General features: G+C 43.0%; 1 protein-coding gene across 4 annotated transcripts in view; it reads right to left on the reverse strand.

Moving 5' to 3' along the window:
• Positions 1-14,079, reverse strand: part of WDR73 (WD repeat domain 73) — a 249,654-nt gene that overhangs the window by 16,739 nt on the left and 218,836 nt on the right. For all 4 annotated transcript variants that reach the window (XM_069203819.1, XM_069203820.1, XM_069203821.1 and 1 more), the window contains one exon: positions 8,106-8,270. In XM_069203819.1, the coding sequence (XP_069059920.1) occupies positions 8,106-8,270 (165 nt within the window). The remainder of the gene's footprint in view (positions 1-8,105; positions 8,271-14,079) is intronic.

The raw sequence follows: 14,079 nt of genomic DNA on the forward strand, positions 1-14,079 counted from the left end.
AACATCTTATCCCACAGCACACAAGAAGACATTTGATTATTTGGGGTTTTGGTTTTACATTTGGGCCATGAGAGCTTGGTTAACTCTCAACATCGTCCCACTTGGAATGGTGAGGGCTGCACTTTATGGACTTTGGGACGCTGCCAGGTAGAAAAATCCACAAAACCTAGACACATCTGAAAACTAAACATCTGGGTGATTCCAGGGTGGTGTGTTTCACATGCACCCGCACCATTTTCTTACCCACAATGCCCCGCAAACCTCCAACTTTGCTGGAAATCACACATTTTTCCCACGTTTTTGTGATGGAACCTTCCGGGATCTGCAGGAATCCACAAAATTCCTACCACCCAGCATTGTCTCATCTATACCGATAAAAATTCTGCTGCACTTGTCAGCCTAAAAAATTTTTTTTTTCAAACTGCCCTTTTGGACCCGCTTTGGTTCCCCCTCAATTTCAACATATTTTTGGCTCTTCCTTGTCACAAGCACTTGGTCCAACTACACAAATGAGGTATCATTTCTACTGGGAGGCTGAGGGGAACGTTGGGTGGTATGAGATTTGTCCCGGTACAGGGATACATTTCCTGTCACGGGCGCTAGGCCTACCCCCGCAAGTGAGGTACCATTTTTATCAGGAGACCTGGGGGAACGCTGGGTGGAAGGAAATTTGTGGCTCCTCTCTGATTCCAGAACTTTCTGTCACCAAAATGAGAGGAAAAAGTGTTTCTTGGCCAAATTTTGAGGTTTGCAAAGGATTCTGGGTTACAGAACCTGGTCAGAGCTCCACAGGTCACCCCATCTTGGATTCCCCTAAGTGTCTAGTTTTCAAAACTGTGCAGGTTTGGTAGGTTTCCCTAGGTGCCGGCTGAGCTAGAGGCCAAAATCCACAGCTAGGCACTTTGCAAAAAACAGCTCTGTTTTCTTTGGGAAAATGTGATGTGTCCACGTTGTGTTTTGGGGCATTTCCTGTGGCGGGCGCTAGGCCTACCCCCACAAGTGAGGTACCATTTTTATTGGGAGACTTGGGGGAACGCTGGGTGGAAGGACATTTGTGGCTCCTCTCTGATTCCAGAACTTTCTGTCACCAAAATGAGAGGAAAAAGTGTTTTTTTAGCCAAATGTTGAGGTTTGCAAAGGATTCTGGGAAACAGAACCTGGTCAAAGCCCCACAAGTTATCCCATCTTGGATTCCCCAAGGTGTGTAGTTTAAAAAAGTGCACAGGTTTGCTAGGTTCCCCTAGGTGCCGGCTGAGCTAGAGGCCAAAATCCACAGCTAGGCACTTTGCAAAAAACAGCTCTGTTTTCTTTGGAAAAATGTGATGTGTCTACATTGTGTTTTGGGGCATTTCCTGTCACGGGTGCTAGGCCTACCCAAACAAGTGAGGTACCATTTTTATCGGGAGACTTGGGGGAATGCTGGGTGGAAGGAAATTTGTGGCTCCTCTCTGATTCCAGAACTTTATGTCACCGAAATGAGAGGAAAAGGTGTTTTTTTAGCCAAATTGTGAGGTTTGCAAAGGATTCTGGGTAACAGAACCTGGTAGAGCCCCACAAATCACCCCATCGTGGATTCCCCTAGGTGTCTAGTTTTCAAAAATGCGCAGGTTTGGTAGGGTTCCCTAGGTGCCGGCCGAGCTAGAGGCCAAAATCCACAGCTAGGCACTTTGCAAAAAACAGCTCTGTTTTCTTTGTGAAAATGTGATGTGTCCACTTTGTGTTTTGGGGCATTTACTGTAGCAGGCGCTAGTCCTACCCACGCAAGTGAGGTACCATTTTTATCGGGAGACTTGGGGGAACACAGAATAGCAAAACAAGTGTTATTGCCCCTTGTCTTTCTCTACATTTCTCCCTTACAAATGTAAAACAGTGTGTAAAAAGGACGTCTATTTGAGAAATGCCCTGTAATTCACATGCTAGTACGGGCACCCCAGAATTCAGAGATGTGCAAATAACCACTGCTTCTCAACACCTTATCTTGTGGCCATTCTGGAAATACAAAGGTTTTCTTGATACCTATTTTTCACTCTTTATATTTCAGCAAATGAATTGCAGTATACCCGGTATAGAATGAAAACCGATTGCAAGGTGCAGCTCATTTATTGGCTCTGGGTACCTAGGGTTCTTGATAAACCTACAAGCCCTATATATCGCCGCAACCAGAGGAGTCCAGCTGAGGTAACGGTATATTGCTTTCAAAAAGTTGACATTGCAGGAAAAAGTTACAGAGTAAATAAAACGTGAAGAAAAATTGCTGTTTTTTTCACCTCAATTTCAATATTCTTTTATTTCAGCTGTTATTTTCTGTAGGAAACACTTGTAGGATCTACACAAATGACCCCTTGCTGAATTCAGAATTTTGTCTACTTTTCGGAAATGTTTAGCTTTCTGGGATCCAGCATTGGTTTCTCACCCATTTCTGTCACTAACTGAAGGAGGCTGAAAGCACAAACTTTTTAAAAAATGGGGTATGTCCCAGTAAAATGTCAAAATTGTGTTGAAAAATGGGGTTTTCTAATTCAAGTCTGCCTGTTCCTGAAAGCTGGGACGATGGTGATTTTACCACTGCAAACCCTTTGCTGATGCCATTTTCAGGGGAAAAACTACGAGCCTTCTTCTGCAGCCCTTTTTTCCCATTTAAAAAAAAACAAACACATTTTTCGCTGTATTTTGGCTAATTTCTTTGTCTCCTTCAGGGGAACCCACAAAGTCTGGGTACCTCTAGAATCCCTAGGATGTTGGAAAAAAAAGGACGCAAATTTGGCATGGGTAGGTTATGTGGAGAAAAAGTTATGAGGGCCTAAGAGCGAACTGCCCCAAATAGCCAAAAAAAGGCTCGGCACAGGAGGGGAATAGCACTGGCAGCGGAGGGGTTAATGCCTTCCATAAAAGATTTTGCTGTTATATGAATTCTAATAGATGAGTATGCAAGATTTGCTTTTTGGAAATGAAGCAAATAACAGATGATATCCTGCACTGACGCTTTAAGTGGATCAATGTTTTTGGGTTGACACTACTATACAAAACATTTCCATTTAGCTGCATAACACTGTCTGGTTGTGGGTTTGCGTGCTTCTTTTAGAATGTCCATACATTCTGTTGGAAGCTGAAGATATCCAAACTCTATGACCTCAGTAGCCAAATCGCCAGGTTGAGCATACTGAGATTGGAATGCCTGATTTGACCTTTGTTTTGAGTCAATAGGTCCGGTCTGTTTGGGACCTTGTCATGTGGTACTACAGACAGATCCAACAGTGTTGTGTATCAGTGCTGATGTGCCCACGTGGTAACTATGAGTATGACAGTGAGGGAAGTGTGCTGATCTTGTTGACCAAAAATAGAATTAGTGGGAGAAGGGAGAAAGCGTAAGCAAATATCCCTGACCAATTGAACCATAGAGCATTGCCCTCATATCGAGGGTGTGGGTACCTGGATACGAAGTTTGGGCATTTTGCAATTTTGCTTGTTGCAAAGAGGTCTATGTCTGGGATTCCCCACATGCAGAAGTACTGTTGAATCACCTGTGCGTGAATCTCCCACTCGTGTATTTGTTGCTGCGTCCTACTTAAGAGGTCCGCTAGCTGGTTGTGAATCCCTGGGATATGCTCTGCTAGTAGTTGAATGTGGTTGCGAATTGCCCATTTCCAAATTGTCTCTGCTAGAAGGGACAATTGAGACGAGTGTCCCTTCACCCCGTTTTTGCAGATAATACATTGTGGTCATGTTGTCTGTCCTTAGCAACACTGTTTTGTATGTGATCTGTGACTGCAAAGCTTTGAGTGCTAGAAACACTGCTAGCATTCCGCATGATTTATGTGATAAGTTTGTTGAATTGAGTCCCATTCCCCTTGTATGGTAAGGTTGTTGAGATGGGCTCCTCAACCTATCATTGATGCATCGGTTGTGATTATGGTCTGTGGCACAGGGTCCTCAAATGGCCGTCCTTTTGATAAGTTGTTGTGATTCCACCATTGCAGAGAGTTGTAAGTTTGGCAGTCCAACAACACTACATTGTGAAGTTGACCCTGTGCCAGAGACCCCTATTGCGAGAGACACTGTTGTAGGGGTCTCATGTTTAGACGTGCATTGGTAACTATTGCTATGCATGATGCCATCATTCCCAAAAGTTTAATGGTGAACCTTACTGTGTACGTGTGATTGTATTGTAATAGAGATATGAGATTGTGGAAAGCTTGAACTCTCTGTGGGTTTGGGTACACTAATGCTGATTGGGTGTTCAGAATTGCTCCCAGATAGAGTTGTATTTGTGCTGGTTGCAGATGAGATTTCTGGTAATTGATTGTGAACCCAAGACTGTATAGGGTTTTCACTGAATACTGGGTGTGCTGTTGCCAGGTTTGAATTGTGCTGGCTTTTATCAGCCAGTCGTCCAGATAGGAAAATACATGTATATGTTGCTTTCTGAGGTATGCTGCAACGAGTGCGAGGCATTTGGTGAATACCCTTGGTGCTGTTGTTACTCCAAAGGGTAGTACTTTGAACTGGTAGTGCTTGTCTGCTATCACAAATCTTAGAAATATGCAATGTGCTAGATGTATGGGAATGTGGAAGTAGGTATCTTTTAGATCTAATGCTGTCATGTACTGTTTTTTAGCAGGAGAATTACGTCCTGAAGAGTGACCATGTGGAAATACATTGACAGGATGTAGTGATTAAGGGGTCTGAGATCCAGGATTGGTCAGAGTACCATCCTTTTTTGGTAAAAGGAAATATAGAGAATATACTACTGCCCTTTGTTGGGATATAGGTACCATCTCTAGTGCACCCTTGAGTAGAAGTGATTGTACCTCTTGTTTTAAAGATGAGTTCTAGGCAATAACCACTTTGGATAATCGACAGCACCCATTGATCTGTTCTAATGTGGCACCATTGTTGGTAGAGTGCCTGGAGTGGTGAATGGCTTTTGTCATTTTTCGGCTCGGCGTGGATGACACTTTGTCAATCTTATGCTTAAGAGTTTGCTGTACAAATAGCAAAATATGTTGTCACTCTCTAGCTCTGCATGGATAGCACTGTGCTGATCCTATGCTTAAAAACGTTATTAGATAAACAGACATTTGAGGTGAGCAAATCTAGAGGTTGCAGGGTGCTCCTTACTAGAGCTGCTCTTCACCTAAACTTGGGAATTACCCAGAGTTCTCTTTTCTTTTTTCCATATATAGGATTACGGTGCCGCTACAAACTCCAGGGAACTGCTAACAGTTTGATGCACAACATGTCAGGCAACCATGAATAGAACTATAACAATCTATCTATCTGCTCTACATAAAAGCCTGTCAGGAATATTGCTGATGAGGTTGGCGGGAGTTTAATATTCATTTGAGCAGCTTAAATAGGCCAAGACTGCTTATTCTACTAGGCATTGTAGCAGAGGGCTGCTCACTGCCAGTGGACTGCTCAGGAGGTCTGGCTTGTTTTAAGTGTAAGTGTTCTTTGTTGTAAAGATTGCATATTGTTGTGTTATAGGTGTGAATGCATTAACAGACAACACATACACAGACACCAATATGCATGCAGCCAATACCCACAGGCATGCACACACAATGACACATATGAAGTCAGATAACACACTCATTTGTGAGAGTAAAATGCAGATGAATAGATAGAAAATTTGAGTTTCACTATGCTTTCTGTTGGGCTACAAAGCATGAGTACAAGGTGTCACAATCAAATGTGTTGCACTGTCCTGCACAATTACCCATCGCCATATATGAAGTTGGCTACATAGACTTTGCCCATCACTCTCTCTGTGCCATTATGTTAATACTGGCATGGTGAGGAAGCTTTGACTGTCACAATGGATTGTTACTGCTACACTTTCAGTGAACCCTTTCAAGCTCAAATTGTATATATTATTGGTTTCACTGTTTTTTTTTTTATGATGTGAAAACATTTTTCACTGTGGAAAGTTGGGCGGGTGAACCTGATCAAAGCTGAGGGAGGGGAAAAGGGTACTCAGAGGTGGGGCGTGAGATGACAGGACTAGGGGACTGAAAAAAACAGTGCATTCATGCTACGGATAAAACAGTATTTTCATATTTGGCTTATTACTCTGGATCAATGAACTCTACTGGTCCTAGAGAAGCTGAAGTTGGCCAGCTCTGCTAGGCCTGCATTGCAGTGCTTGTGGCACCATTATGTTAAATAACTCAGTATCACTTCCAGCTGGGAAATGTACATTGAATATTAAGGTAAAGCGTAAGTAATATAGATAAGACCACAAAGTGAACAGCACTCCTCCGATTGCATGCGAAGAATTCTTTATGTTTTCATGTAAAATTGCCAAGGGTCCAACTGTACTTAGGTGCACATGCACTTTGTGAAATTAAACACCCAATTCTCATTCACAGAATCAAGACTTGTGTAGAAAGTATGTGCACGTCTGACAGTAGAAATTCCACTATGCTAGTGGAATTGAACATTTTTAAGGTTAGGGTTAGAGGAGATTTTGTGTGCCACTTCTAAAAGGTAGAAATACAAGCTAATGTATCACAGATAAAGGCAGAATGTCTATTCAGTCTAGGCATTTGTTGAGGGAGCAAACCTTACATAGGTGGAGTAATGAAATAGGTCACACACATGCCTTGGGATTTTACCACCTGGTAGAAAATCTGCACTAGTAAATTATATGTAATGAACTGTATGCCTTTAATAGATTGAGTAGAATACAACTGGGATCATTTGTAGATTTTTAAAAACTCAGAAAGTTGTTGCAAATGTAGGAGTAATCATATTACAGCAAACATCTGCCTTTTTAACTTCGGCTTTGAGACTCAGACCCTAAGCACATAAAGGACTGAAGTTCACAGGCGCTTTACTTTAAGGGGACCAAGGTTCCTGTAGTAATGAGACTCACCGTGTACATATTGTACACAGTTATTTAAGCTCACATCGTTGTGTTCGAAAACTGCATGTTTGTTTTGTGCCTAAGCAAGCAATGATTTTCAGAAACCAAGCTAAATAATGAAAATAAATTTAAATTGCTCAATTTTTTATTTAGTACTTCTTGGAGTATTTTTTTTTCTTTGTGCCCGCTAATACCTTGTTATTCTACTACAAATTCTACTTATTGCTAGTGCTGTTCTTACTGAGCATTACTGCTGTTCACCTAGCCTTTGTAGCGCATGTATATTCAAAGCTATACTGATGGGAAGAACATTATTCAAATCACAGTGTTGTTTTGAAAAAAACTGTTAAACTGCACAAGAAAACGTCATTAACACCAAATCCACTGAGACACCTGCTTTTGGCTTATTGTCCAGAAAACTGGCAGTGTCTGGCCTTGAAATATTTTTTATTCCATCCTGAAGACACTGGACATCTCATTCTGTTATGGCTTTATGAAGAGGGGTAGCACTGTAAATGTGTCTTGAATATCAGACTGAGGTCGTCCAGACCAAGAGAAGCATTTTTATAAGCTCCATGTGTTTTTATGATAATTAAAATCTTGATGCAGTGTGCATCTTTGATTTCACAATGAATTCCACATTCGTTTTTCGATGAACTTTTCGGGGGGAGGGTTGGGGTTGGCGAGGCGGTTGATGCAATTTTCAATCTTAGCTTTCTGAACCAAAAAAAAAAAAAGCAGTACAGGTTTTCACTTCTCCGAATAATGTTTTTCTGTTATTCCACATCCAACTGCCCATCATTTCACCCAAGAATTTGGATGGGATGCAACATGCTGCAGCAGCTGCAATGATTAGTTATTTCAAGAATCCAGTTTTGCAGGCCTCTTTATGATGACAACCGATACCTACCTGTGTCCAAGTCTAGTAGGGTATGGAAGTAGCACTGGTGTCAAAGTGGAAAACACATCTGCACCTGATAGAGAATGAAGGTATTCCCGTAAGCAACCTCTAGGTTTACTTCTCGGAATAACGGCCCAGTGTGAGATCCCGGCTTGTCCTGATACTAGCTAATATTCCTGAGGATATGATACTTTGTAGAACAAAGTACCTAACAAACATGGTATATTCCTTCAGCTCTACTATGTAACTACTAAGCATTCAGCACAAGCAGCTTTATTCAGGCAGACAAAAGATAATTCTGTTTTTAAAGAAATAGGTGTCTAATTTAGGACCTACCTAGTACATAAAGGTGTTTGTGGGACTCCACTTCTGTAACCCGCACATTGTTGACTTTAGAGCCATGAAGCACACAAGGGATCCTCGTACAGATGGTGTCAATTCTATGCCAAAGGTTTTCGCCTCCATTCTCGGTGTGGATTGGACACATAGGCTTTATCACATCTGTTTAACAAACATCGCAAAAAAATGTTAAAGCAACTGTAAAAGTTCTGTTGTCAGGGCTACATCATTCAAAAATCAGACTAGATATTAAACAATCGTAAATCAAAGGAAAAATCTCAAATAATTTTACAATTACATTTTAAGTTAAAGTAAACCATGTAGCAACTTTGTTGAAATTGAAATTGATCACCTTCAAACTTTTACAATTCGCACTATACCCAGGAAGCATTGTTATAATTCTGGAACACACCCAATAGGAAATATTGAGAAATGACATGCCAGAGACTAATGATTCTTAAACGTTTGACTTCAGAGGATCATCACGTAATCATTACTGGAACCAAGGGACCCCTACTGAATCATTACTGGAATCCGAGGGCCCCCAGAGTCTCATTACTGGGAGCCAGGGACCACGGATTGAAGATTTTAGATGATATGAACCACAAAGCAATGCACTAAAAATACAGAAACAAGCATTCATCAGACAAATACACATATGAGATGGCATATTTTACTTAATTTACAAAAAACGTAAAAAGAAGAAAAATCAAAATTTAATATCAGAAGGTTAGAGCTTTTCTAAATTCAACTGACGCCACTCATCATTCATACTATATTCTGTTTGATCACCTGCCCTGCTACCCCGAATCAATGAGGATATTAACTAAATTTTTTGGCTCCAATTTCAAATTTCTTCACATGTACAGAACTTTTTAAAATCTTCATATTTATGTTTTGCTTCTTTATTGATATAAACTTTACACTTACACACTTTATTAAAGTTAATATGACTTCATTTTCTAAGCAATTACGGACCTCCTGAGTAGGATGCGCGGACCGCCAAGTGTCTCGGGACCCCAGGTTAAGAACCACTGGCATAGACAATCACTCTGTGAAGCTAATGCACCAATACATCACATGAACAACACTCAATGTATCTGGTCCCTACTGAGAACACCACAAAAATATGTTTCTTGTCATCTTCAATGCACACATGAATCCCTGTAACCATGACACTGGTGAGGCCCCAGTGTTTTTTTACTGTTCATTTTTTAATCTGCAGAAGTAATGTTAAATCCCCAAATATAAGATACAATGTGACGGAGTGCTGCCAGTTGGATCGTTACAACCAGCGTGCTGTAAGTATCATTCCACACAGACGGTAGTGCACAACTCATAAGGAAGTTGGATCCTCAAACCTTAATATGTGCTGAAATCAGCTGAACCTGGTTGACGGGTAGAGTACATGTGGACCCAAAGGTTTTGGACTACACATCAGAGATTTAATCTGCTGTAAAAAACTATTCCTACAAGTTTTGGACAGGGTTTTAACTTTCCTTGCTAACCCTTTGTCCCTATCTTCAGTGCACCATTGGCAGGGAACTCAAGCCAATAACTTTCTTGTATAGCCCCACAATAGGTCCTTGTGTCACCTTACTTCAGGTTCACAACACTTGAGCTAATCATCACCAGATCTGTAAACTGACGATGAGGACACTTGGTTTGTGCCACTGCATCCATTCACTTCCAATTTTGTTCACTTGTCCAGATGAAAAACTATATTGGGAAAACTGTGACTGAGAGGGTGTTTCAAGATACCAGAAACAGTGGCAAATCTTAAAAGAAAACAGACAGGACAGGTACCTGTGCAGTGAAGACCTAAGTGGACTAGTTTCTGCTACTTGCATTCCTGAAGACGATGGACTCAAGAAAGGATCAATGCAGACATATAATTTGAGCAACACAAATCCAGAAGATATATCTGGGCCACTGGCTCAGTTTCCTCCCCAATCATGAAGTCATAGAGGGGTGTCTGAAAATAATAATTTGATTTAAAGGCAGGCATCCAATCTTTCCCTAGAACAGGCTTAAGACTGAACAGCTAACATTGTGGAAAACCAGACAGCAATCTACCTAAAAGTGAAGGAGATGTACTGTCCCATTTAACACTTTTCCTATTTACTAATCCATCACATTTAAGTATCAAAAAGATCCAGGCTGCCAGTCTACATACACACACCCAGGAACCAGCCCCACAATGTATTCTGGCTCTCTAGAAAGATGCAGCATTGATACAGTGCACAAAGAAACTGCGGTCGCCTCTACGCAATGGAGTGCGTATTTACCAGAACTAACCAACTGCCACGTGGACCAGAGACAAACTAAAATGGAAGGGTCTTTAGTTTACATTCAGAGGGATCAAGATTAGATGTTTTTCACACCTCCAATCAAGAGTTCACTTCACATTGAGGATTGAAGATCACCCAGCACCTTGCACCACAGAACATGGGCTTAAAGAACCTCCTAAACTCATTTAAGTTCCTAGACTTTAAGGGGTCTGCTGCAGATATTAAGGAACAATGACCTGAATGTAGTGTAAAATATTAAACAGAATCTTGAAGTATAGTCTGGAGGGAAGTGCACCCTGTACCTTTAGTAGGCACAGAAATGCAGCAATAGGAGAATTCTGTTTGGTGGCAACAAAGACATATGTTTAAGTTTTGGGAACTACGACAGAAGTGTGCAGAGTGAGGTTATCAAAACGACTACGGTATTTGGACATGCATTTAATGACAGAGTCATAAAGCAATAGAAACAAAAGCATAAGAAAGAACATGTACCTCCTAATTATGAAAAACCCAGTTCCACAGAAAATTTTATTTTTCCAGACCTGGCTGCTAGATGGCTGAATTAAGTAGACTATGTGAATCTGAAAGGGGTTACTGCAGAAAAAAAGAGTATTCACTATCTAATGGGAAACCAATGTAAAAAGGTATTTGAAAAAAAATCACCCTCCATCAAGGGAAAAGAAGCCTGAAAGCCCAGAAATCCTCCTTCTTGGACTTAAAATAATTGGCTCCCTTGCTCAAAGAGTTCCGTCTGAAGAGTTACCAAATGGTGCTGGAAGGTCTGTTTGTAGGAGGCTGGACTGGCTTGTAGTGAGTACCAAGGGGTACTTGCACCTTGCACCAGGCCCAGTTATCCCTTATTAGTGTATAGGGTGTCTAGCAGCTTAGGCTGATAGATAATGGTAGCTTAGCAGAGCAGCTTAGGCTGAACTAGGAGACGTGTGAGGCTACTACAGTACCACTTAGTGTCATATGCACAATATCATAAGAAAACACAATACACAGTTATACTAAAAATAAAGGTACTTTATTTTTATGACAATATGCCAAAGTATCTTAGAGTGTACCCTCAGTGAGAGGATAGGAAATATACACAAGATATATATACACAATAGCAAAAATATGCAGTATAGTCTTAGAAAACAGTGCAAACAATGTATAGTTACAATAGGATGCAATGGGGAAACATAGGGATAGGGGCAACACAAACCATATACTCCAAAAGTGGAATGCGAACCACGAATGGACCCCAAACCTATGTGACCTTGTAGAGGGTCGCTGGGACTATTAGAAAATAGTGAGAGTTAGAAAAATAACCCTCCCCAAGACCCTGAAAAGTGAGTGCAAAGTGCACTAAAGTTCCCCTAAGGACAAAGAAGTCGTGTTAGAGGAAAAATGCAGGAAAGACACAAACCAACAATGCAACAACTGTGGATTTCCAATCTAGGGTAGCTGTGGAACAAGGGGACCAAGTCCAAAAGTCACAAGCAAGTCGGAGATGGGCATATGCCCAGGAAATGCCATCTGCGGGTGCAAAGAAGCTTCTACTGGACAGAAGAAGCTGAGGTTTCTGCAGGAACGAAAAGGGCTAGAGACTTCCCCTTTGGTGGACGGATCCCTCTCGCCGTGGAGAGTCGTGCAGAAGTGTTTTCCCGCCGAAAGAACGCCAACAAGCCTTGCTAGCTGCGAATCGTGCGGTTAGCGTTTTTGGACGCTGCTGTGGCCCTGGAGGGACCAGGAGGTCGCAAATTGGACCAGGAGAGACAGGGGACGTCGAGCAAGACAAGGAGCCCTCTCAGCAGCAGGTAGCACCCGGAGAAGTGCCAGAAACAGGCACTACGAGGATGCGTGAAACAGTGCTCACCCGAAGTCGCACAAAGGAGTCCCACGTCGCCGGAGACCAACTTAGAACGTCGTGCAATGCAGGTTAGAGTGCCGTGGACCCAGGCTTGGCTGTGCACAAAAGATTTCCGCCGGAAGTGCACAGGGGCCGGAGTAGCTGCAAAAGTCGCGGTTCCCAGCAATGCAGCCCAGCGAGGTGAGGCAAGGACTTACCTCCACCAAACTTGGACTGAAGAGTCACTGGACTATGGGGGTCACTTGGACAGAGTCGCTGGATTCGAGGGACCTCGCTCGTCGTGCTGAGAGGAGACCCAAGGGACCGGTAATGCAGCTTTTTGGTGCCTGCGGTTGCAGGGGGAAGATTCCATCGACCCACGGGAGATTTCTTCGGAGCTTCTGGTGCAGAGAGGAGGCAGACTACCCCCACAGCATGCACAAGCAGGAAAACAGTCGAGAAGGCGGCAGGATCAGCGTTACAGAGTTGCAGTAGTCGTCTTTGCTACTATGTTGCAGGTTTGCAGGCTTCCAGCGCGGTCAGCAGTCGATTCCTTGGCAGAAGGTGAAGAGAGAGATGCAGAGGAACTCGGATGAGCTCTTGCATTCGTTATCTAAAGTTTCCCCAGAGACAGAGACCCTAAATAGCCAGAAAAGAGGGTTTGGCTACCTAGGAGAGAGGATAGGCTAGCAACACCTGAAGGAGCCTATCAGAAGGAGTCTCTGAAGTCACCTGGTGGCACTGGCCACTCAGAGCAGTCCAGTGTGCCAGCAGCACCTCTGTTTCCAAGATGGCAGAGGTCTGGAGCACACTGGAGGAGCTCTGGACACCTCCCAGGGGAGGTGCAGGTCAGGGGAGTGGTCACTCCCCTTTCCTTTGTCCAGTTTCGTGCCAGAGCAGGGCTAAGGGGTCCCCTGAACCGGTGTAGACTGGCTTATGCAGAATTGGGCACATCTGTGCCCAAGAAAGCATTTCCAGAGGCTGGGGGAGGCTACTCCTCTCCTGCCTTCACACCATTTTCCAAAGGGAGAGGGTGTAACACCCTCTCTCAGAGGAAGTCCTTTGTTCTGCCATCCTGGGCCAGGCCTGGCTGGACCCCAGGAGGGCAGATGCCTGTCTGAGGGGTTGGCAGCAGCAGCTGCAGTGAAACCCCAGGAAGGGCAGTTTGGCAGTACCAGGGTCTGTGCTACAGACCACTGGGATCATGGGATTGTGCCAACTATGCCAGGATGGCATAGAGGGGTCAATTCCATGATCATAGACATGTTACATGGCCATATTCGGAGTTACCATTGTGAAGCTACATATAGGTAGTGACCTATATGTAGTGCACGCGTGTAATGGTGTCCCCGCACTCACAAAGTCAGGGAAATTGGCCCTGAACAATGTGGGGGCACCTTGGCTAGTGCCAGGGTGCCCTCACACTAAGTAACTTTGCACCTAACCTTTACCAGGTAAAGGTTAGACATATAGGTGACTTATAAGTTACTTAAGTGCAGTGTAAAATGGCTGTGAAATAACGTGGACGTTATTTCACTCAGGCTGCAGTGGCAGGCCTGTGTAAGAATTGTCAGAGCTCCCTATGGGTGGCAAAAGAAATGCTGCAGCCCATAGGGATCTCCTGGAACCCCTATACCCTGGGTACCTCTGTACCATATACTAGGGAATTATAAGGGTGTTCCAGTAAGCCAATGTAAATTGGTAAAATTGGTCACTAGCCTGTTAGTGACAATTTGAAAGAAATGAGAGAGCATAACCACTGAGGTTCTGGTTAGCAGAGCCTCAGTGAGACAGTTAGGCACTACACAGGGAACACACACATATAGGCCACAAACTTATGAGC

Source organism: Pleurodeles waltl, chromosome 8 (assembly GCF_031143425.1).
Source record: "Pleurodeles waltl isolate 20211129_DDA chromosome 8, aPleWal1.hap1.20221129, whole genome shotgun sequence".
In the NCBI taxonomy this organism is placed as follows: domain Eukaryota; kingdom Metazoa; phylum Chordata; class Amphibia; order Caudata; family Salamandridae; genus Pleurodeles; species Pleurodeles waltl.